The 27,087-nt window shown below is 34.9% G+C and overlaps 1 protein-coding gene across 2 annotated transcripts in view; it reads left to right on the top strand.

Annotated features, from left to right (window-relative positions):
• The window catches only part of LOC106673231 (alpha-actinin-1-like), a 122,540-nt gene that overhangs the window by 84,395 nt on the left and 11,058 nt on the right, over positions 1-27,087 (top strand). For both annotated transcript variants that reach the window (XM_024230225.1, XM_024230224.1), the window contains exons 3-4: positions 4,858-5,006; positions 23,472-23,639. In XM_024230225.1, the coding sequence (XP_024085993.1) occupies positions 4,858-5,006; positions 23,472-23,639 (317 nt within the window). The remainder of the gene's footprint in view (positions 1-4,857; positions 5,007-23,471; positions 23,640-27,087) is intronic.

The following is a 27,087-nucleotide window of genomic DNA, read 5'->3' on the forward strand; positions in this document are numbered from 1 at the left end:
TCCGTGGCCATTTCATTTGTCGCCGAGAATCAAATAGATTACACGACATTTGAAAAATGGCAAAAAGGAGGGAAAATTCAAAAGGTGGGGTTGAGATGGGAAGTTAGTGTCCGAGTGTTTCGAAGTCACGATAGCTCAAGTGGTAGAGTAACCGCGTATCTACCCGAAGGTCGTGGGTTCGAATCCCGTTCGTGACACTGACTTTTTTATCTCAACCTTAATTAATTGAAAAGAATTTATTTGGTCAAGCGGACCACGAAACCTAATAAAATGTGTTACAAAGTTTCAACAAAGTAAGGAAACTAGTTTGGTTTGAGAAATTTGAAATTAAAAAATGTAAAATTAATCATGGAGATAAATGCATAAATAATATAAAAAATGTTGATTTACCTCCTGTTTTAAACACATACCAAAAAAATATTTGGCAAACAAATCAATTACCAATTTAAAATTATTTTCATTATTTATTAGGATATTATTTAATTTTGTTGTAATTCATGTTTTTTTATGTGGTTCTAGTTGCAAGTATAACTTATGTTCGTACAATATTTAATCGAAGTATTATGAATAAAGCACAAGTTCTTAAAACTTTCTTAGATCTACCAACATCACGCAAGGCTTTTACTTAAATGTACCCTTGAAAAACGCTTAGAGCTTGTTTCCATTGTAATTTTTTTACTCATTGTAATGAGAGTTTTCGAAAATTAGCAAACTGTGGGATGTTGCAACAAATTTGTACGATCAGTTACAAATCATGATCTAATCATGACAACGTGTACAATGCTCCGGAAGTGTAGAAATGGTGAGTAAATAATACTTATCATCTTCATACTACTTTTGTTACGACCTCGTAAATGTCTTGTTCTCTTTGTTGCACCTTTTAGTTCTATGTTGCTCGATGTGGAAATATTTTGCAAGATTTTGAATTTTGGAAGGGATGTTGCGATCGTACAAATGTGATTAGCCATTCTTGTACGATCGTACAAGCTTGTATATTCTCGTAAAAATTCGTTGTTAATTGTATGTCAAATTGATTTTGTTTATAAAAACAATTTTCAAATGAAGCAGGTCTGCGGATGGTAAATACTTTCAATATATGTTGCAGGTACAATCAGAGAAGAATCAGATTTTTTGGTTTTTGAGTTTGTCCGATTTTTGTCCCAGGGGTTTCAGTTATATGAAACACTTTCGGACCTCATCCTGTTTTCATTGGTTGAACTTGAAATCGCCAGGAGATAGAAAATTACACCGTCATATCACGTATCCGTGACACCGCCAACCTCTATTGTCAACCAGCGTGTAGAGACAATGTGGAACAAATAATAAAAAAATATAATAAGGATGCCCTTGGCGGCTCAATCTGAGACAGACGATAGTATCGGGTAGGATAGAATCATTATGACTCCAAAGTGAGACAGATGGAGAGAAGGGGTCGGCGATGGTGTGAATGAACTTCACATCACACACTGCGGAGATGCTTGATACCATAGGACAAACTTTGCACTGAAAAAATTAGAAGTTAATATATAGGAAAATATGAAGAAAACGCCACTGATAAAACTAGAAATTGTTTATCCTACAAAGATAAGATTTCATTTAAAAAACAAAATTTAATAAACCGCTGGCGCCTTGGATTCCAACTAAATATTTGGACAAGATAAACAAATACAATCGATATTTTTTGTTTAATTAGCAATTTTTAATTAATTCATTTTTATACGCCCAGCGTGAATTTCTAAGTGGTTTACATAACGCAATCATCTATAAATAAGTTCAAAATCTTACTCATGAGTTATTTGTCCGCATTTATTAACTACATTTATGCTGCGTTTACACAGCATAAATTACTCTGTCGATTCTTAAAACCACACCGTGAAATCGTATTAAAGAGTATAATAAGTAAAGTAAAGGCTTATGAACATTAGAATAATAATTCAGAAATCGTGAGTGCCAACATTTCGATCTTAATTGAGATCATCTTCAGGGCCTTCATTTACAAACATTTTAAATTTGTTGTGTTGTTAAATTTAAACAGTGTTTGTAAATCTCAGGCCCTGAAGATGATCTCAATAAAGATCGAAACATTGGCACGATAAAGAAAATGTTTTTCTGGAACCTACGTCACACCAAACAGCATCTCACGATTTCTGAATAATTATCGATTAACGGTCACTAATCACCACCCAAATCAAAATTTTGACTATTTTCTGTCCTACTTTGCTTATCGAATGTTTGTTAAAATATGCAAAAAAGCAGTATTTTGTTGATTTATCTATTTAAATCATAGCAAATTAGAATATTCTGCGTCATACTCGTAGAACATTTTTGTTTTTACGTTAACCAAAAATAAAAATAAAATTAACATCTAAAACTTTAATCTTTAAAAGCATGTGGAACGGCGAAATAAAAATATTAACAAATAAATAAAAAAAAAATTACATATACATATAATTCAATATGCTAATATATATATATTAGTTAGCATAGTAAGCACAGTTACCGAAAATTTACTATTAAAAAAAATGGAATAAAATAGTGATTGTGAAAATAATCAAAACTGTAATACGTTGCTGTTGTTGCAAAACTCCCTGGGTAGAAATTTATTAGTTTAAAAAAGTGTTAATTTTATTGGAAAAACATTCATAGGTAAGAATTGCAAGAATTATAGAAAAGAAAATGTAATCAGATGGCGCGAAGTCAGAGTTATAAGATGGGAGAGGCAATACACTGACACACACACACACACACACACACACACACACACACACTTTCTATTGCTGTGAATTCAACTTCGACCAACCCTTTTTTCCCGTTTAATTTGAAAAATTAGAATTGACCATAACAAGCAAATAAAATGGTGAAAGATAAATATGTACCTGTATTTTCTCGAGTGGAGAAGTCACTCAGTATGCTATAATAAATAAGATATAAGTAACCCTAAGCATCAACTTGTTACTCAAGATGATCGGCGTTTCAGTCAGCATTGTGAACTATCAGGTAGTGTGGCTGAGGAAAGTTGGGTTATTAAATGATTGGGATGATCAGTGAGTGAGGCATGGAATTGATTGTATCTCGATATGATAGCGTGGGAAACTGAATGGATGTTGAGGTCATAGTGAACGGAACGGTTAGACACAGAAAAGAGCATTGTAACTCATTGGACGGTTTTGGACTGGAAGGACTGGATTCGACAGGAGTTGGATGCTTTGGCTGAGCCCCCATATTTCTCTATGGGTCCATGTCGGTTGGAGTAGTGTGTACTATTCTTTTATTGTTAAGGGATAGTTTGGATCGTCTGAGGTGAGAGAGAATTTAATTTCGTTTATTAAGTACTTCATTAAATCTAGTATGGGGATTCCATGTGACGCGTTTGTCGATGTGTCCTTAGTAGTGATCACAGTTCTGTGAGTAGAAGAACACGTACACACGAGGCAGAATATATAGTTATAATAATTTTAAAAAAAGAAGACAAGTTATTACCCTTGGTTTTTATGTTTGTGCTTTGATCACCGAATTTTTCCCTGAGAAAGGCCAAATTTAAACCGAAATCTTGGCATAATTCAATACTGTGCTTCATTTGAACCACAACCCTGATCCCTCACTTATTGTAAATTCAAGTTGGTCGATACATTGCAACATTATATGAAAAATTAGTGTAACGAGCGGGCTTCGAACCCACTACAAATGGATTAGCGCCTCGGTGCTCTACCATTTGAGCTATCGTGACTTCGGTTTCTAAATTATATAAAAAATATCATTAGTAAATAAAGTTTTAACTAGGTCGGCTGGTTTAAAAATTTATATGTGTAAATTTGTATTCTAAAAATAATACAAAAATTCAATGGAGTTGGGTTGAGCCTAGATATGTAAACTGCCAGTAGCTTTGCCGATTGTTTAGTCAGTTTGTTAAATTTGGTTTTGGTTTATAAGCAAAATGTTCTTTTAGTGTAATTTGACATAATCGAGTATTCAAAGAGTATATTCATGTTTACAAACTACTATTGACGAGGAAAGACCAGTTACGACGTCAAGGTTATAAGCAGTGCAAGATCATAATGGGCACAATGCTGATGTCTTCAATTTTGCCCGGGTCAAACATGAACTCTTGCTGTTTTTTTAGCTTGGCTAAAAAATTTAAAAGCCAAGAGAGATATGTTTATAAATTTGAATATTTACAAGTATAATTCATTCAAAATCGTCTGGCAGTTATGTATCAAAAACTGGCAAAATTTCTCAAAATTTAAAAAACAAGCTCAGAACAAAAAAATCTTACTATCCGTCAAATTTTGGCCATTTGACTTAAATATTATCTAACATTTCATATAAACATGATTTTGTACGTGAACCTGATCGTTTTTAATATAACGTTATAGATAAAGTGTTAAAACTAAGTCGCGGTGGAGCTTAATTTCGAATTTAAACATTCCGCAGTTTTGTCTTTTGCAATAGGGCGAGGTGAATGGGATGTAAATTTTTTTTTGTCCGGTTTCGGATGAGAAACTACTATTGTGCTGACCAACAAAATGGGCACACGTCCTTGGCGTCTTTGTCTGTTTTTAACAATACTCAATTTACTCTTCCATCGGATAAGTGCATAATTAAAACGGCTTCGAAGAAAATGATGAACCCTCTTTGGACTTATTTACAGTCCCAAGACTTTGCCGATATGGAAATCGGTTCAAGACGAATTAACGGTATGGTCAAAAACCGTGCAATAACGGTACCGGTTTAATCAGTCGGCAATTGTAATTAAATCACGTTTGCTATCATCATGCACAGTGCATCAGACCAATTAGAACTTTTAAAACATTTTCGATTTAAAAAAGATTTTAACTATTATTTTATCTTTTTTTACAGGGACGCAGTATGAGAACCGCGTGGGCGATATGACCATGAGGGAGGATGTCATGAAATTCGAACAGGAGAGGATCAAAGCCCTCCAGGAAGAGAGGTTACACATACAAAAGAAAACGTTCACAAAATGGATGAACTCTTTTCTCCAAAAGGTAAGAAAATAACCCACAGACCTGGTCAAAAGAATGCGAGGTCCTTTTTTCTGTTCTAATGTCAAACCTTTTAGATTACATATACCTGTTTTAGAGATAGACAAAACAAACATTAGATAAAGACTGGGGAATGATGCAAAGAATTTGCTTCGGAACCGTGTCCTTTGTTTTTTTAAGGGCACACCCTTGTGGTTTATGCTATCGTTGAGTAAACGGTTAATGATTCCTCTTAGAAAGTATTTCCGGCTTAAGTAGACAATAATTGACATTAACTATTGACCTGTGTTGAAAAATCAATCGGATCGTTTTGAGCTTAATTAATTGAATTCAATGAAATTATAATAGAAAGGATTTCTGGTTTGACCTTAGCCTAGCCCAACACCTCACTGTTATTTGTCAGTAGTTGACCCTATTTCACAATACGTATTACTCTATTTTGACTATGTATATGATTTACTGTCTCAGGATCTAGTTCATATCAAAAGCATTTGAAAAAAGTCATAATTAACATTTTGAGAAATTGAAAGGTTAATAGAATCTCTTTAGCTATTGCCTGCACGTCTTTATTTGTCTAAAACTTTAACATTTAAACTGTTAGCTCACGAATAATCTGGATCTCGGTATGGTCTAGATGAAAAACAAAAAACAAATTCAGTTGTTAAATGCCAAACTTTCGATCTATTTTAAAATCCGGGCCTTTGTGATTGCAATAATCCTTGGTGTGGAGTACACGACATTTGAAAAATGGCAAAAAGGAGGGAAAATTCAAAAGGTGGGGTTGAGATGGGAAGTTCTATAGTACAATAACTTTAAAGTAAACTACTGTTGTAACCAGAAAATTTTCTTCAGGCAGCTTAAACCAAAATGAATTTCTCAATTACCTACAGTTAGTGTTTTTAAATGCAGATCTTTTAGTAGTTTCAATAGGAAATTGTTTCAATATGCTTGCAGACTACTGCTCTAAAAGAGAGCTCTACTTTTTCTATTTCTAACTTCTTCTAAAAGAATGTAGTCGTTTGAATACAAACAAGTCATTTTGATAACTTTTTACAATTTTTCAATTGATTAAGGTTTTTAGTTGAGATAAAAACGTCAGCGTCACGAGCGGGATTCGAACCCATGACCTTCGGCTAGATTCGCCGCTGCTCAACCACTTGAGCTATCGCGACTTCGATTTCGATCCGCTCGGACACCAACTTCCCATCTCAACCCAACCTTTTGAATTTTCCTTCCTTTTTGCCATTTTTCAAGGTGGGGTTGAAATGGGAAGTTGGTGTCCGAGCGGATCGAAGTCACGATAGCTCAAGTGGTTGAGCAGCGGCGTATTTAGCCGAAGGTCGTAGGTTCGAATCCCGCTTGTGACACTTACTTTTTTATCTCAACCAAAACCTTAATTAATGGAAATCCTCGGCAATGTTGGGACTAAATCTATCTTCAAAGACATGTGAAATAATTTATTAATTATTTAGAAATAGTGAGACGAGGCCTGGTGTGATGGAGGTTTCAGAAAAACATTTTCTTTATCGTGCCAACGTTTCAATCTTCAAGCATATTGAATTATATGTATATGTAATATTTTTTTAAATTTATTTGTTAATATTTTTATTTCGCCGTTCCACATGCTTTTAGACATTAAAGTTTTAGATGTTAATTTTATTTTTATTTTTGGTGTATTAATTTCATTGTTGGTTAACGTAAAAACAAAACTGTTCTACGAGTACGACGCAGAATATTCTAATTTGCTATGATTTAAATAGATAAATCAACAAAATACTGCTTTTTTGCATATTTTAACAAACATTCGATAAGCAAAGTAGGACAGAAAATAGTCAAAAGTTTGATTTGGGTGGTGATTAATGACCGTTAATCGATAATTATTCAGAAATCGTGAGATGCTGTTTGGTGTGACGTAGGTTCCAGAAAAACATTTTCTTTATCGTGCCAATGTTTCGATCTTTATTGAGATCATCTTCAGGGCCTGGTATTTACAAACATTGTTTAAATTTAACAAATACATGTAGGATGTGGAAAAAAGTGAATTTATACAATGCAAAAAATATTTTTTGTATTCAATCAAAGTATTTCTACTCACTCAAAGTGTTTGCTTTCTGTGTAATTGTGCCATTCTTGCGTGTCGAGTTGAGAGTGTCAGTGAGATTTTGCTGATTTATGTTTATATACGTTGGATTTTGAAGGGGTGGGAAAGGAAGTCGGTATAGAAAGACATTTTTGTATAAGGCGTCGGCTTCTTTATGACCCATCTCAACCCCACCTTTTGAATTTTCTCTCCTTTTTGCCATTTTTCTTAATTAATTGAAAGATATTAATTGGTCAAGCGGACTACGAAAATTAGTGAATTTAATAAGTTAAAATGAAGTATACCTTCACTAAAGCTCTCCGTGGCCATTTCATTTGTCGCCGAGAATCAAATAGATTACAAGACATTTGAAAAATGGCAAAAAGGAGGGAAAATTCAAAAGGTGGGGTTGAGATGGGAAGTTAGTGAGTGGATCGAGGTCACGATAGCTCAAGTGGTAGAGTAGCCGAAGGTCGTGGGTTCGATTCCCGCTCGTTGCATTGACTTTTTTTTATCTCAACTAAAAACCTTTATTAATTGAAAGATTAATTGGACAAGCGGACAACGAAAACTAGTGAAGTTAAATTTAATGTTCAAAATGTCCAGTGCTTTCTCTGTTGGAGGTGGACATTTGAGCACTGACTAATTTTGGAAATAAGGTGTTTAATGCGATTATACATAATTAGTGGCATTTATGGATAATATCAAATGTCGAGGCACGATAACCTACTGTTCTGAATCAGCAGTTTGTTTCACTACTAAACACCCCTTTAGGCAAGTAAAAACGAGGGCAAACAGTGAGAACCGGGGTGCCGATTCACCAGATTCGATCATATAAGTAATCATAAATAATCCTACTGACACAAAAATCTCAGCATAAGTTTTACATAAAAAAACCCTTTGTGTAGTTTATTAACAATACATAAAGACCAACCAATCATAAGAGACGAGTTTAAGATGTAGGTTGGCTGAAGAAGACTAGCTTGATTTAACTGACTCGTAGATTTCAACATTTGCTATACCTTCTTAGTTGTGAAGATGATGTGCCAATAATGTACAAATGGTACGTAAACAAAAGGATTTTGATTTATGAAAAGTTTGATCTGGTCCTCCTGTACACGCTGTGTTCTTTCTTTTCTGCTTTCACATAAAAAGGTTCTAACACTTCTTCCTCTCGCGTATTAGGATTTTACAAAGATCGGTTTTGCATATAAACGGCTTGAAATACGTAGACCTTGGCCTTGACGGTTTCTGTTTGTTTAGTGCCACTCCTTCGTGGCTCTCTGGTGAAAGGAAACTTCAATGCTTTCCATTCCTGTTCATTCCATCGGCAAATGCACCGAATGTCTGAATAAATTAAGAGTTGTGCCATTTTTCCCCCTACGAACTAGTCCATTGAGAAATTCATTGCTTATATCTCGAGACGAAGAAGAGACGGAGAAAGAAACAAAATAAAACTTCATATAACCGTTGATCTAATCTAATTTACATGTATACGTTCGAAAAACAGCCGATGTTTTCTTTAAAAGGGTATTGACGTTGACCGGTCATCACTGACCTCTCGGTACACCCACTTCCAGATAAAACTGACAGACATGTCAGCTCGACCAGTCAGACCAATCAGTAATTCTATTCGATTTAAAGGAATAATTAATAATTCAATAGCAACGGATATCTGGAAATCTGGAATACCGTTATGAAGTCGACAAACCTTACTAACCACGCAAATGCTTAGTCCGCGTTTGTTGAATATTATCCCCCGTTTTAGTCGTCCCAGGTTCGCTGATTTTCGCTGGTTTTAAACGCTTTGACAGCCAGATTGGGTGGCTCAAAACAAGGGATTTTTTCATTTATCTGTATCACATCAACCTACTTATTTATTTCAATTAATTATTCTTTTTATGAAAGGTCTTGGTTGAAATGAAGAGAAATAGAAAAATAAGAATAATTAATTGAAATAAGTAATTTGGTCAATTAGATTACCAAACATAAATGGATGTTACCTTACACTACTTATTTTTGTTTCCTTTCTTTTTAGTCACTATAGGTTTTTGGTTGACAATCATACATCCACATTACATACTACTCTCTCTCTTTCTCAGTCACAAAAACACATACACACTCGCAGTAGTAGATTTTCAAGAGACTTTTTATGTTTCCTGTGTATGGAGGAAGTATTTAACTTCAGATATGAGATAATTATCTTTATTATCAGCTCGTGCATCATTATTGATAACCTGTACGTCATTTCCGCTTGTTTCTCACCGGCAAGTTTATGCTGTTAGCGTTAAGCCGAAATTTGAACGACGAACACTGATCGTTCAAATTTTTCAACTAAATTAAGCCTAATCAAGGACAATCGGCGAGAACTGGCGGCTCCACGACGATCGAAAGATACCGGATGAACTTCTCGATTCGAACCGATGATGCCATTGGTTAGGAATGTATCAAATGAAATTTCGGAGCAGAAAGGCATCATGTATGATGAGGGTTTGTGCTGTAATTGACGTAATTATATCATTTCGATGATCTGGCTTTAATTCGAGTTGTGTTCTGGGCTCGTGGTCGTAAAAAAACTACTCGTGAAAAATTTACAAACAGGGAGGAAATTGAATTGTTAGTTCTAACGACAATGATTTCTTAAGAGATTGTTTAATTTACAGCTGTGAAGATTCTAGTCGCTTTTCTGAATTGATATTTGGATTTAACAAATGTTAAAAAAATACCTTTATGATTATTATTACGATTATAAAAAAAAAATTATTCTCTCAAAATTATAGTTAAATAGAACATATAGTCATAATCACATCTACTTTACTATTGTTGCGAGTTTATTTATGCAGGTAGAGGTACTACTAGTTGCTTTACATAGTTGTATTTATAAAAAAGATTTTCTTTTCTCATAACTTTTAAATTAATTAAGGCTTTTAGTTGGGATAAAAAGTCAGTATCACGAGTGGGATTCGAACCCNTGAGATTCGAGACCCAAATTGTTTTACATTTTAGTTTTAATCACTTTTTTTTTAAACGTTCAAACTACAGTTTTTTAATAGTAATTCTAATTGCTGTGTGCAAGATCGAATAGCCAAAAATCCAATTACTACTACCTTGTAAAAAAAATCACATCAAAACTCGTAAGTGATTACATCCAAAATATTCAAAACCTAGGGAAAACAACCTGCTGATATTTTGGGTGACAGGGTGACTCAAAAAAGGAGTGTTACGACAATTAACTATTGAGTAGATTGCACTGAACTAGGGAGCTAGGATGGTACAATAAGCCAGAAGGTTGCAGTACCTGGGGAGTACAAAAACCCCGTTTTCTAGTATCCATCATCATCATCATGCATTCAGTGGCTCTACCATTCATTTAGTAATGCTTTTAGAGCGTTTTTGTACGAAATAAATTGTCTTCGCGCCCCATTAAACAGAAACAGTTTTTAAATAGAAACATACTGAATTTTATTTGATATTAGTGATGTAATTTCTGTGAGAGTTTATTATCTGTTAAGAGATTCTGTAGGTCTCTGACCAATGGACTTCGTATAGAGTAATCAAAAAAAAAAGAAAAAAAAAGAGATTCTATAAGTTCTACTTAACATAATAATTTATTGATGCAGTAAAACCTACTTCTCTTAAGTGTTTTTAAAAATTACAGTTGATAAAAGTTTATTTATTTAGAAATCGTGAGATGCGGTCTAGTGTGATGTAGGTTTCAGAAAAATATTTTCTTTATCGTTCCAACGTTTCGATCTTTATTGAGATCATCTTCAGAGCCAATGTTTGTAAATCCCAGGCCCTGAAGATGATCTCAATAAAGATGGAAACGTTGGCACGATAAAGAAAATGTTTTTCTGAAACCTACATCACACCAGACCGCATCTCACGATTTCTAAATAAATATCGATTAACGGTCACTAATCACCACACACGTTGATAAAAGTCAATAAAGTGATTCGATAATGCTTTTTGCTTCTGAATGCTTTTCTCGTGTTCCTCTTTTCACTTTTTCACCCATTTAACCAATTCGGCATCGAACTACATATTAATGTTTATGTGACGCATGCTGTAACCATCTGTCCAATCGTCTCTGAATAATTTACAATGGGCAAAATGAGGGTATAAATTACCAGCCGCCTCACCCCGATTCACAGTTTCACAGGCAATTAGAAGTGAAAGTAATCCATGCCTTTCGGAGTTTATTGAACCTTCCTGGATAACCGACTACGATCGCTAATTTGGCATGAAGCCGTGTTACAGCCGTGAGGGGGAGAGTAAAAAAAAATCACAAAGGTAATACCGGAGAAAGAGAGAGAAATGAAACTATATCGACGAAACTTCCGTTACTACGCGCGTAATTGTTCCTATAGAAATAAACATCTAGGCCGATTTGTCAGAATATTATAAATTGTGTAAATACTCTTGGATCAAAAATGTCCAACAGTAAATCTTTCTTTGGCCTCTATGAATTATTAATGATAGGAAAGAAACCAAATTAGGCTCTCACCGTTTTGTACTCCCGGTTATTAAGAAATGTTTAAATGGCTACTTGAATTGAATTAATATTTTAAGACAAAGCCCACTCCAGGGCTTGTTTTTTTTTTTTTTTAATCGGAAAGCAAAAACTATCGACGATAACCGGTTCTGGAAGATACGATATAATCTTTGTGAGAAGCGGCCGGTGGTCTTAAAGAGCTCTCCGGTGCTCAACGAAGCTCACAACGAGCTTTTAATTCCGTACTTGATTAACTAGGAAATAAGGTTTTAAAAGAACATTTTTAGCCCTCGGTTTCGGGTGCTTAATAATGATTGTATGTTTAATGTACCTAATTACGTAGTTTTTGTTTGTACTTTGTATATTCTCAAATATTTCTTTGCTAGTTTTTAGGTTGGTATTTTCCGTATTGATAAAAAAAATTTTGTATATAAGTATGTAAGTATTTGTTTGCAGGTCCGCATTTTCTCGCTATATTACAAATTTCAGTTTAGTTTGTTTCATTGTTGTATTGTATATGATTAATAAAATTGTGTGGTGATTTTTTTTAGTGTGATTAGTGACGGTTAATTGATGATTATTCAGAGATCGTGAGATGCGGTCTGGTGTGATGTAGGTTTCAGAGAAACATTTTCTTTATCGAGCCAACGTTTCAATCTTTATTGAGATCATCTTCAGGGCTCAAAGTATTTGTTTTCTGGGTAAGTGTGCCATTCTTGCGTGTCGTGTTGAGAGTGGCCACGTGGGGTTACGCTCAACACTTTGAGCCCTGAAGATGATCTCAATAAAGATCGAAACGTTGGCACGATAAAGAAAATGTTTCTCTGAAACCTACATCACACCAGACAGCATCTCACGATCTCTGAATATTCATTAATAAAATTATTTCTACTGAAAGAATTTGAATCGAATCTGTCCGGCTGAAGAATAAATTCAAGTATTTAAATACAATGGTCTTAACCTCAAAACTAATTATTTTCTTTATCTTAACGTTAAATAATTTTATTTCAACTTGTGCAAATTGGTGGCTTTGATTGGTCCGTCAGTATCCCTGATTTTACAGAGATTTTCGTTTCATTTTCAGCTGTTCTTTCATAAAAACCATTTCTGGTCCGTTTATTTTAGCTTATAAACTTAAAATCACAGATATCTTTATGATTCAGTTTTATTCAGATTCTCAACTCTCACACCACTAAAATTAGACTTAATTATTAACTGAAAAGATTATGATATTTTGATCAGTTTTGGTAGTGAAGAAATAAGTCTGATAAAGGGAAAAAATCACAAATAAATATAAGCACACTTATCACATCCACGTTGGTTTTCCTTTAAAGATAAATATTTGATTATGCCGACCAAGATTTCCTTCTGGTAAGGAATGAAAATTAATGGAATTCTGCATTTCTTTGTATTTCTTAATTTCATAAAACAATTCTTCTTCTTGTGGTTTCGATTGTTTTATGTACTTTCGTTGTGGGTTCAGATGGTCTCGCCAGTTTTGTATGTTCGTGCGTCACGTCATGACGAGCATTAACGTTTTAGCTTATTTGCACATATGCATCCACAGACACAAATATCTTACCCCAGAAATCATGAAAGCAGTTTAAAATTATTTACAAAGTTGGGTTTTTGCGAAATGTACACTGAATAATTTGTTTGGCAAATTTCGCTCACGTCGAAAACACAGTTGTTAAAAAATTAAGATCTATTGAAATACTAGTTACAAAGGTCCTAAGAACCAAGGTGGATTCAACAAAAATATAAGTTTTCATAGACTTAGGCAAATTGAGAAGCGGATAATTTAAAAATTCACTAGTTTTCGTGGTCCGCTTTACCAATTAATATCTTTCAATTAATTAAGGTTTTAGTTGAGATAAAAAGTCGTGTCACGAGCGGGATTCGAACCCACGACCCTCGGCTAGATACTCTACCACTTGAACTATCGTGGCTTCGATAATTTAAAAACTAAAATCGATTTATTTTTTAATTGAGCCGGATAAAAAGAAACTCATAATCTTTCTCATCATCTCATATAACTTTTAGAAAAAGGAAACAAATCAAGCCCGGCGGTCTAAAAGAAAAATCTATTTTTCAAAATGAGTACAATTCTTGTTTCTCTTGGTGCATTGTTGACATTTCCTTTGGTGAGGGGAGCAAATGAAAGCTCTATATTTATTTTTAAAATGCGTTCCCAGCTTTCACAGAAAAGTAAATCGAGGGGCAATCCTTTCGAATTCAACTCTCTGTCGATATAAATTTAGATTGTCCTACATGAAAATAGACCGTTCATGGAGATTCGTTCTGTCGACTTTAAAATGTTTAAAAAAATAAACATTCATAGCTAAATATTTGCAGATCGACTATTTTATTTATTATTTATTCAGTTAATTGAAAAACATATGTTGAATTCGAGTTCAAGAAACAATCATATTTACAATTTATGAGTAATGGTAAAAATACAAGTTAAAGTTTGATTTTATACTCAACTCATACTAATGTTTCCATTTGAAAAATACAAATTAGAAGATTCCATTCGTGATGCTTCGTTTTGATAAATTAGAGTTATGTATTAAGTTTTTATTAATATCCATAAGGATAGAGATAAAAGAGGTGGCCCCAAGGCGTTCCGCACCTCGACCTGAGTATATTGCGCTCCTATGGTTTTTAGAACTCACAGGCCGGCTTCAGTTTGATCACCCTCCAAAACCTTGCCAGCTGATTCTTAGTGAAGAATTTTGCTTGCGGCTTTCTCCCTCCTTTTTGCGAAAATCTATCCTTCACAAAGCTAAAACGCTGGCAGGAACTGCACAGTGGTTCTTCTTTCTGTACTCCTATCCGGTGCATGTGCCTTCCTAGGTGGCAGTGCCCTGTCAGGAGTCCAACCAAAATTCTTGAACGGCCCGGTAATTCCTTGTAAGTTTTGTGGACGGGCCTACTATGAATCTCTTCGCGTCCCTCAGGTATTATTCAGCCAAACTTTGGACTCATTAAGGATCCATTTTATGATGGATCCTCTTTTGTGGAAAGATTTTAGGCCACAGTAGGTTCGGGACCTAGATAGACCTTTGGTCGTCTTGTCAACCTTTTTAATGCTTCTATGCCTCGAATGCTCAGGTAATTTATATATACAAACAAAAGTATATAGTGCAGAATTGATTGTTATAAGGGAAGCTATGAATTATGCGAATGACAATCAATTCCCAAATGTCGTCATATGTACAGATTGTCATAGCTGTGTCAAAAACTTCGTAATGACAAAAAGTTGTTTATAGCGGACTATATTATCATCGAGATCCTTGAACTTTCAGCAATGATCAGGTCTAAAGGGCATAAAGTAATAATCACCTGGAACAAAGGCCATACGGGGTTCAAACACAGAGATGTCATAGATCGGCTAGCCAAAGATGCGACCAAAACGGACAGCACTCTAAATGTAGCTGTACCCAGAAAAGATCTGCATGCTATATTAAGGTTGCAGCTGCAGATAGATTGGCAAACCAAATACCTTTCAAACAACAAAGGTATATTCTACAACAATATATTTCCGTTAGTAGGACAAGAGCCTTGGTTCAGCAAAAAAAATTATATAGACAAGGCCTTTTGCAAAACGATGGTAAGGTTACGATCCAATCACGGACTCTGCAAGGGATACCTCAACAGTCTGAATGTAATTCTGTCACCGTACTGTGAGGACTGTGGAACATACGAGGATCTTGAACATCATGCACTGCAGGAAACACGGGAATGAACGCAGAAATATTTTCGATAGACTTTTTAATGCCAATGAAATAAATCTACAACCGCCTTATGTATACGGTACTTTGTTATCGTCAACTGAATATTTGTTTACCGTATGGTTAGGTTTTATCGAGAAACCTACTAATAAAAGTAACTCTAATAAAATAATGCTCACATTTACGAATACTGCATAGACATCCTGATCTAAGGAACACAATAAACGTAAATTTTCACAACCATTCATCTTGTTAGATTTATTTCATTCTATTAGAAATAAAAAAGTTGAACTTTATAGCTTGGTTGGAATATTAATGTTTACCAATTCAAAACATCAAGAAACAACAAAAGAACAAGAAAAGAAGCATTGAGATATTTAAAAATGAAATCAATACGACTAATAAGTAATAATTTCCAGAAATGGTAATCTAGGTACCTGCAATCGGATTAAGGAACGTTTTTCAAAAAATTCCAACCAAAATGGAAGTTTGTCAGTACGAAAATCAATCGTCAGCAAAGACTTACGTAAGACCGCACGTAGACATAAATTTAACAAGTATTAAAAACAATATGTAAGAGAAATAAATAGATCAGACGCTGAGTGATTGTTATTTGGGCATAGAGTCAATGGAACATGTCATAATGATATGTACAAATCCATTAAATTTCGTGGTCCGATTGACCAAATAACTTCTTACAATTGATTGATCTTTATGTAAGGTATTGGTTGAAATGAAAAAGTTAAGTGCCACGAGCGGGATTCGAACCCACGATCTTCGGCTAAATACTTGATCTATCGTGACTTCGATTTCATTTCAACCAATACCTTACATAAAGATTAATTAATTGAACGAAGTTATTTGGTCAATCAGACCACGAAATATAAAGGATTTAATAAGTAAAACGAAGTATATCTTCCATTTATTTCATTGTCGCCGAGAATCGAATCCTGATTACACGATATTTGAAAAATGGCAAAAAGGAGGGAAAATTCGAAAGGTTGTACGTTGAGATGGGGAGTTGGTGTCCGAGTGGATCGAAGTCACGATAGCTCAAGTGGCTAGATGGTCGTGGGTTCGAATCCCGCTCGTGACACTAACTTTTTCATTTCATCAATAACTTACATAAAGATATGTCCTAAGTTCTAAAAACAAAGAAAACAATTTTTCAATGAAGTAAGTCACTATCTAGAACTGTTGGAATTTGACTATGGCGTGATGTCTTCAAGAAATATAAACATTTATAAATTACTTTATAAATTTTTGACAAAATTAAACATAATGTATTATGAACAATTAATAACTAACTAACAACGGGGTGGGCATGTAACTAATACAATTTTTATTCCAAAACGTGGTTGTGCTATTCGCTAAAACGATTTTATAGGAAATGCTAAGTTTCAATTTTAAATTACTGTTTTAAAGCTATTAAAAAAAACCTTCTACTCTATTACTCGTGTTAACGTTTCATTAGCTCTGAAAGGTTCAGTTAAGGGAAATCGTGATCCTTACGGAAGGAATCCAGGATACGGCCTTTTTTTCGACCACCCCTGACCTCGGTTCAAACGGATTTTTCACACACGGCTCTTCTGGGTGATTTCACTTGGGAGAGACCGTCGAAAATCTGCCCCACCCGGAACTGGTGCGGGGAATTAGTGTTATCCAGTGTATGAAGTGTACCGAGCGGCCGTGTCGTTAAAGCAGCGCCGGTCAAAGCAACGGTACTTCACTTGCATTCCATCATACCGATTGTCATTTGGTCACCTGCGAAAAGAAAAACACCGATCCTTACCCGTAACGACGGTTCCTGCTGGATATAACTTTTTATTATTTCAAAATAAAAAAATCGTATTAGCTACAAAATTTATTAAATTTATAGTATCGAACAAACCAATTTGTTGCATACACATACGCAAATGTAGCATTTCGAAGTGTATTATAACTTTTTCCAACCCAAATGTAACCCTTTCCGTGTAAGTTTAAACCTTTCCAACTCAAAAATAACCCTTTCTATGTGAGATGAATCTTCTTCTAACTCAAATTACACTTTTCCATATGAGTTCAATAACTCAAATGTAGCCCTTTCCGTATGAGTTTAAACCTTTCTAACTCAAAAGTAACCCTTTCCATGTGAGATGAGACCCCTTCTAACTCAAATGTCACCCTTTCCAGATGAGTTCAATAACTCAAATATAACCCTTTTTATATGAGTTAAAACCTTTCTCACTCAAAAGTAACCCTTTCTAGGTGAGATGAATCCTCTTCTAACTCAAATTACCCTTTTCCGTATGAGTTCAATAACTCAAATGTAATCCTTTCCAGATGAGTTCAATAACTCAAATATAACCCTTTTTTCATGAGTTAAAACCTTTCTCACTTAAAAGTAACCCTTTCTATGTGAGATGAATCCTCTTCTAACTCAAATTACCCTTTTCCATATGAGTTCAATAACTCAAATGTAACCCTTTCCGTATGAGTTTAAACATTTCTAACTCAAAAGTAACCGTTTTCATGTGAGATGAGACCCCTTCTAACTCAAATGTCACCCTTTCCAGAAGAGTTCAATAACTCAAATGTAACCCTTTCTGTATGAGTTTAAACATTTCTAACTCAAAAGTAACCGTTTTCATGTGAGATGAGACCCCTTCTAACTCAAATGTCACCCTTTCCAGAAGAGTTCAATAACTCAAATGTAACCCTTTCTGTATGAGTTGAAACCTTTCTTACTCAAAAGTAAAATCGCCCTTTAAAAGGAACAAAACAATGTTTTACATTGAAATGAAATGTAAAAAAATTAAGAAATTAATTGTTAAAATTATGCTGTTTCTGGTTAAAAATTTAAGTTCGTTTGCTGAAACTGTTAAATAATAAAATGTAAGAACACAGAATCATACACTAAATTAACTTTGTATTTAATTTCAATTAATTAAGGTTTTGGTTGAGATAAAAAAGTCAGTCTCACAAGCGGGATTCGAACCCACGACCTTCGGCTAAATACGCCGTTACTCGACCACTTGAGCTATCGTTCGTCATCACTCTAGCTTGGACACCAACTTCCCATCTCAACCACACCTTTTGAATTTCCCCTCCTTTTTGCCGTTTTTCATTTGGTCAAGCGGACCACGAAATCTAATAAAATTTGTATTTAATTGTTTTTATTTCAAAGGTTGCTTATTTGTAAAGATCTCGTAAATTACTTTTTTTTTTGTTAAGAGCAGTTACAACCAGTTGTCATTTTATAAATTGTGTATATTTTCAAGCCGCCCTGTTTCTTCTCCAGCCTACAAAAATCATTGCAATAATCCACAAGAATAAGATGAATATTAAATAATATTGATTTCTGAAACTGTTCTTAACAAAAAAAAGTAATCTACAAAACCATACATGATAATGAATTTTCCCAGTTTGTTATAAAAAAAGGGCCAAAGCTAGTTCAAATATCAGAAAATTCAGATGAACGTAGAAATGAAAATGATTCGTTCAAGAATATCAGAATAACATCATATCAATCAATGCTAATGTNTTTGCTGAAACTGTTAAATAATAAATTGTAAGAGAACAGAATCATACATTAAATTAACGTTGTATTTAATTATTGTATTTAATATGAGCATTGTTAAGAACGAGTTCAAATTTGGTCTTTTTGGCACTCTCAACACGACACGCAAGAATGGCACAATTACATAGAAGACAAACACTTTGTGCCCTGAAGATGATCTCAATAAAGATCGATAAAACACGATAAAGAAAATGTTTTTCTGAAACCTATCACACCCGACGGCATCTCACGATTTCTGAATAATTTTCGACTAACAGTCACCAATCATCACACATTTGTATTTAATTGTTTTTATTCCAAAGGTTGCTTATTTGTAAAGATCTCTTAAATTATTTTTTTGTTAAGAACAGTTACAACCAGTTGTCATTTTATAAATTGTGTATATTTCCAAGCCGCCCTGTTTCTTCTCCAGCCAACAAAAATCATTGCAATAATTCACAAGCATAAGATGAATATTAAATGATATTGATTTCTGTATGCTGAAGAGAAAGCAGGGCGGCTTGGAAATATGTACAATTTATAAAATGACAACTAGTTTAACTGTTCCTAACATAAAAAAGTAATCTACAAAACCATAAATGATAAAGAATTTTCGCAGTTTGTTATAAAAAAAAGGGCTAAAGCTAGTTCAAATATGAGAAAATTCAGATGAATGTGGAAATGAAAATGAATCTCTCAAGAATATCAGAATAACATCATATCAATCAATGCTAATGTTTTATAAAAACGAATATTTTTGTTTATGTTTGTCCACGGTATTGCACCAGTGAACTGGATTGCTATCCTACTTGGCTTAAATTAGTCGATTCATTTTCCTTCCATCACCCTGAAGAGCAGTTTTTTTAATTATTGATCTCATTTAGGGAAATCTTAAAAAAGGGTTAAAATTGTTTTAAAAACTTGTTGTAAGGTAGGCAGTTGGATTGCATAGTTTCAAACGGACACATGAACGGGACCATGTTCAGGTCTGTAAACAGGCAGGATCTACTTTTCCTACTTGGGCCAACCGTGAAATTAGTATACCGCATCTTAATTCAATGATTCCTCGGAGGAAACGATCAGGGGTAAACGTGGAATTATTGAAAACCATTTTGTCACGTCGGCCGATTTGGGGTGAAATCTGTCCTTGGCTTATGAAATCCATGTATGGAAATGGTAACCGGGATAAAAAGGGCCCAACTGGATGAGATCACTCCCTCCAATAAGAGACATATTGCCTTAGGTAAAATCTTGATGATTTGATCTCAATGATGCCCGATTAGAATGAGACCCGAGAAACGCGGGAGATGAAAAGGCCAAATTTGAACTCGTTCTTAAGAATGCTCATAAAAGATAATAATATTTAGAAAACTATGCTGTTAAACATAATTATTTATTCGTGTTTAAGGTACATACGAAAACATCATACGCTCCAAAAGATGGGTGTCTTTGTCATGCTATTAGGATGGCTATATTAATATCATAATAAAATACAAAGTGAATTAAACAAAAAATTATCTAAGGCATTCTAACAAGCTGTATTTCTTTGTTATCAAACCCTTCATTGTTTTACCTTTCTATATTCTATTTTTATTTTTAGAAAATTGCAATAATAATATGTAAAAATAACAGGTCATGTTAGAAAGCTTAGGTTGTGTGATCCACTGTTGGATTGGCGAACAGATTTGAAGTAAATAACATACAATCAATAATTACATGAGAGGGCGTCGGTGGCAGCAACGGTTTAGGCGTAAGGCGAAGGTCCCGGGTTCGAATCCAGCGGCCCTGCATTCGAACTCGTCATAATTACAAATGCTTTTTTTTTTTAATTTTTTTTTAATTTTTTTTTTTATTTTTTTCAAAAACACCGGCACCCCACCTTATATGACTTCTGCTGTTGCGAAACCTCGTAAAAAATAAATAAATAAATAATAATATTAATTACATGTGTGGAAAAAATTAAACATAGTGAATAAGGTAATCCATATATGAATTTAGTAGCCATAATTGAAAGTGATTTTTTAAATTAATCATATTTATTATGTAAGATCTTGGTTGAGATGAAAAAATTAAAATTAGCCTCACGAGCGGGATTCGAACCCACGACCTTTGGGTCAATACGCCACTGTTCTGTACAGTCACGATAGCTCAAGTGGTTAGAGTAGCGGAGTCAATACTCCGCTAAGTGGAAGGTAGTAAGTTCGAATCCCGCTCGTGACACTAATTTTTATAAAAAGTAATTAATTTAAATTGTGATTAAGATTTTTTCACTTGAGATTCTACGTTATATATAATAATTATTTTTTATATTATTTATTTAAATAATTATTTTCGTTTTATTATATTAAATACGTATTCTGTAAAATTAATGATTTAGAAGTACTTTTTTTGCTATCTTATTCATCCATCCACCGAGGTTGACCTCCAGGAGCTGTCAACGGCTAGGTCGTTTCAGCGCCTATCGCAATCAGTTGCTACATCCAAACTCATTCACTCTTAAATACATTCTTTTGTATTTACATACCGTTCACTCAGTCAGGGTGGTGGGGAACTCAATATTCCTGTATCAACCCTGTCACACTCATATTCACGCTAATAAATGCAAGTCATCTCAACACGCGATATGGACGACACAAAACTGTCATTACTATATACAATAAAACAGTCCTATTTCATCCAAGAATTGGAACAGATACTTGCAGCATCAAGCACAATTCTCATATCGGGTAGCATTCCGACGCGCTGTCAATACGGAGCCAAGGAATAGCATCCTCAATTAGACGGGACATATCGAGCAAGTATTTCTCTGCATGCCGGTCACATGCCGGGCCTGAGATAAAAATTAAGTCTCCGTGTGTTAACCTCGCATAGCCTATTCTTAATAGTATGATGATGACTCTGTTCTACGAATCAGCACAGCGAGGGCCACGTATCGACAGTGTTCTTGATTCGCGAGAAGGGAGTGTGGACAGTATTTTTTCACTCTGGTGCTTAGGTGGTAGCACTCTTAGAATTAATGTCAAAGGAGGCTGTCCACAGGGAGGCTGCTTGTCACCTCTTTTATGGTTAATTAAAGTAAACAGTTTAATAGAACTTCTGAATAATTCAGGTTTCTACAGTCAATTATTTTCAGATGATGGTACCATAATGCTCTGGGATGGAAAATGCCATGGATTGCTTTATGAGTAGTGTTGTGATAAAGGTTTATGAATCAATCCAGCTAAACTGGAATTGATATTGTTTAGTAGGAGAAGAACATTAGTTGATTTTAAAAATCCCTAGAATTAAAGTTAGTGGATTCAATCAAATTTCTTGGTGTGACGCTTGACAAGAAACTTGATTAGAAAGGTTATATTAATAACATATACAGGAAAGGCACAATATCAATGATACAATGTAGGAGAATTGTCGGTAAAACATGGGGCATCAAACCATGGGTAGCCAAATGGCTATATACTGCAATTATTCTACCGAGATTATTGTTCGCAGCTTTAGTATGGTGGAAAGATCTAGAAAATAATAGAAATAGTAAAAAATTAAGGTCATTTCAAAGACAGGCTGTTTGATGATGACAGGAGCATTTTCAACTACACCCACCCTAGCACTTGAAATCATAACCAATACCACACCTCTACACATTGAGGCTAAGGTCAGAGCACTAATCAGCTGCTTAATTAGCAATTAATTAACAGATTAATTAGCGAAGGCAGCTGGAATCATAAGTGCAATAACATATGTCGCTCGAAAATCTTACAACTATTGAGTAAGGTTAACGGCCAATTATTAAGCGTTAGTGATAAAAAGATTAAAACCCCTTCGGGGAAAATGTACTTTCAGGTAGTCACCCATGGTGAATATAATTATAGTGTGAATGATGACATTTGCAGCATAGACTGCTATACAGATGGTTCACTTATCAAAGGTAAAGGGAGCGGTGCAGGAATCTACATACCTAAATTAGGAATCAGCTCCCCTCTTGGCAATAACACCTCCGTTTTTCAGGCGGAAATCTGGGCCATGAATGTGTGTTGTAGAACACTTATGGAAAATAAAATTAAGGGAAAAGATATTAGAATTTTTTCTGACAGTCAGGCTAGTCTTAGGTCATCGGGTGGCATTCCGACGCGCTCTCTATATCGAGCCAAGGAATAGCATCCCTCAATTAGGCGGGACACATCGAGCAGCGTTTCTCAGCATGCCGGTCACATGCCGGGCTTTGGACAAAATTTAAGTCTCCGTGTGTTAACCTCGCATAGCCTATTCTTAATAGCATGATTATGACTTTTCTACGAGTCAGCACAGCGAGGGCCACGTATCGACAGTGTTGTTGATTCGCGAGAAGGGAGAGTGGACAGTACATTTTTTCTCTCTGGTAGTTGGCGTATACATTTTCAGCAAATTATGTTAAACCGACATTTAACACTATTATAATTAATTAGCATTATAAATAGGTAGCTGATGGAAATTACTAATATAAAACGAACATAATCAAATGAACTCAGGTGTGTGAAACCTTTTAATTCCTGTACGTAATTATTTCTTCGCCGATTAGTACTAAGATATTTAATTAAATTACATATCATAGCGTATCAGTTGTTAATAGATATTTTATTATTCACAGGCGAGGATGGAGGTGGACGACCTGTTTACGGACCTCGCCGACGGAAAAAAGCTCCTCAAGCTGCTCGAGATAATTTCTGGCGAGAAGCTCGGGAAGCCGAACAACGGCAAAATGAGAGTGCACAAGGTGGAAAACGTCAATAAAAGTCTCGCTTTTCTACATACGAAGGTAAGTTGTTTTTTTTACAAATCTGCCATTTATGGCCTTGTTTGGGATTTTTTAAAAATGTGGGGGTTGTTGAAAAGTAACACTCTTAGTAGACTTCCCGTTGGTCTATAACTCCATAAATCATAAAATAACTAAAACAGGGAAATATTATTATCAAATAATAAAGGGCTTGTCATCCAAAATAAAAAAAAAGTTTTGCGTTGTAGGTAAATTCAAAATATAAGTAAATTTCCTACCAAGAAAGATAGCATACCATTTCAAATTTTCAAACCATTTTATATTTTAATAAACATTTAATTTAATAAAAGTACTAATCACAAGATTATGGAATATTTGTTTATGGCTAGTTACCGAGTATTTTGTTATGAATTAATTTAATTTGATTCAAAAAGAAGTGGAACTAAGTAGAAAACAATTTCCATATTCATTGAGAGTGATTCAGATAGAGTAAACCTGGAATGTTTTTCAATAATGGAGTTTAATACATTGTTCTCTCTCTCTCTCTCTCTCTCTCTCTCTCTCTCTCTCTCTCTCTCTCTCTTTCTCTCTCTCTCTCTCTCTCTCTCTCTCTCTCTCTCTCTCTCTCTCTCTCCCGGTGTCTTGCCTCGACCAGTGTATAGGCCTGACGTCCTGCTACCTAATTTATAGGTGGTATTTTTGTCGTTCGCTATCATTACCCTCTGTCCGTCCTCGCTGAATTGGTCAACCAGACGACTACCCAAGACGTTAAAAACATTTCTCTTTCCATACATGTATTTATTATTGCATATTATTTGTTCTGATATGTGTGATAGATTCAAAGATTAGTTTTAAAAAATATGATTTTACAATTTATAAATTGAAAATAACGAGTGTGGGTGCGTGTTTTTGAGAGATCGTAAGATGATAATTTTGAAAACAGTCATTTCTCGCCTTGACCAGTGTATAGGCCTGACATACCTAACCAGAACTTTTTGTCGTTCCGTCTTCCTAACCTCGCTACCCCATGGTCTGTAAGATGACTAATAAAAAATGTTAAAAAAATGAAAAGGGTTCCTTCTCTGTATTTGTATGCATATTTATTCCAATTAATTATTTTTTTCACCTAAGGTTTTTGGTTGAGATGGAAAGAATAATTTATTAGAATAATTAATATGGTCAATTATGGCCACTAAACATATATGGATGTATTTATTATATCTTCTTTCCTTCCTCTCAGATCGATGGTTTAAAGTAAGAATCGGCACCGATTTTTCACCTATCACACCAATCAAAGCTGGCGTTCCACAAGGAAGTATCCTAGGCCCAATTATCTATATCATCTACACTGCTGACATACCCACACATCCGAACACACAAATCACAGCCTACGCGGACGACACCGCAATCTTATCAACACACTCCAATCCTATCCTAGCAACAGAAGCACTCCAACAACACCTGAACCTTATCACCAACTGGTGCAATCTGTGGCGGATCAGGTTAAACGAACAAAAAAGTTACATTTACGCTCAAACGACAAACTTGTCCATAAGTGCACATTTACAACAAAATAATACCACCATCGAACCAAATCCGCTACTTTGGGCTTTACTTAGATAGTAGACTCACTTGGAACCCACACACACGATTAAAACGGCAAAAACTTAACAAAAGATATGGACTACTCAGATACCTTCTTGGACCAAAATCAAAACTAAGCATACATAACAAACTAACCGCTTACATTTAAAAGCGGTACAACACTCATCAGACCTATTTGGATCTACGGAGTCGAGCTGTGTGGCTCGGCCAAATCATCCAATATCCAACGAATTCAGTCTTTTTCAATCTAAAGTTCTCCGCCGTATCCTCAATGCTCCCTTCTAAGTCACAAATCAAACGATCCATAAAGATCTTAAAATCCCTTTCGTGAAAGATCTTATCCGTACACGCTTCTTCACTTTTCACTCTAAACTCTCCCTCCATCCTAACTCACTCAGCCCTAACTCTTTCCTCAACATCTCACCCTTACAATCCTCCACGCCGTTTAAAACGACGATGGTCTCGTGACCTTCTATCTAACCCACGGAATTAACTTTAATTATATCTTCTGGCACTTTAAGATACAAAGCTTAGTTTTAAACATAATTTGACATATAAATTTATTAACATTCTGCAACCTATTCTTTCTCGATATAAAGAAATCAGGTCATTATGCTACATACCATCGGATGTATCCTTGGGATAACAAAAACAAACATAGAATCCTCCATCGCAGAATGGATCCAAACAAAACAAATAGAGAAGTGGATAAACTCTAGCGGTGCTAGACATAGTAAACTTATGCTGAAACAACCCTCCCCAAAATGGCAAAAACANGAATACAAGCCCCGCTTCCCGGCATCCCTTCCACCATACCATACCATACCATCGGATTGTCGACATTTATAATTTTATTATAGCATTTTTTATTTGGTCTGTTACTATGTGTTAAGTATAACCGGGAAAAACAGCTTTTGTTATACGTTCAGACAAAAATTTATTTATGTATGTTGACATAAACGTGTTGTACAAAATGGTGTGATTAAAAAAACAAAACACAAATTGTTAAAGTCGTGTAACAGTTGTCAGAGCAATGCAGCCGGTTTTTAAGTTAGAATTTGTTGGTAGGTAGTAAAACAGCACGCACAAAAAAAAGGACAATCAAGTGAGTGCATAAAATGCAAGGTGCAGACGTCGTGACAATGAACTTGAACCATCGTGAAGGTCTATGTTCTTGTCTCCGAACAAAACCATATTACTACTGTTTAGCATTTCGGAGTAGAAAATCAATCCGGGTTAAATAAGGGATCTGGAACGGGAATTCGTACGTATTTCTATGCTAATCGGCAGACTGGTTTTCGTCAAGGATGCGTTATTATCCGGGGAGCTGTTGGGCAACAGCGCCGAGCTTTGATTTCCTAGAGGAAATTTAAAACCAAAATTAAAACAATACTGGGTGGTTATCGGGTTAATTAAAAAAAAAATCTCAATTTATTTATGCTTTTAAAGCAAATACTGTCAGAATATTTAGATCTTGTTGAATTTTTTCTTAGCCTTTAAGAAGTGATCTATCAAGCATGACCTATGGCAAAACCGCAATGAAACGGACGCTTTTTCTGAGACCTTCACCGATTTCTGACTTGGCTTAGATCAAATAAAATCGGATTGCATTCCAACTGGATGTAATGTGCAATAAAAATATTATTTGTCTTGATGCAGGGTGTAATTTCATATTTTTAATTTTTTTTACCCTGAATGAATATCGGTTGGTGGAAATATGCTGAAGAACCGGTTTTTCAGATTATGGGTGACAGTTCGGCCACGTGGATGTTTGAGGCGATCGTCGATAACATCAAAAACCGGTACATTGCGTGACGACGAGACGATCTGTAACTTATAAAATCCGGGGCACATCTTTTCCCCCAACGTCGCGTGCCGCCAGGGC

The sequence above is a fragment of the Cimex lectularius genome, unplaced genomic scaffold (assembly GCF_000648675.2).
Source record: "Cimex lectularius strain Harlan isolate CLEC.00 unplaced genomic scaffold, Clec_2.1 scaffold382, whole genome shotgun sequence".
Classification (NCBI taxonomy): Eukaryota; Metazoa; Arthropoda; class Insecta; order Hemiptera; family Cimicidae; genus Cimex; species Cimex lectularius.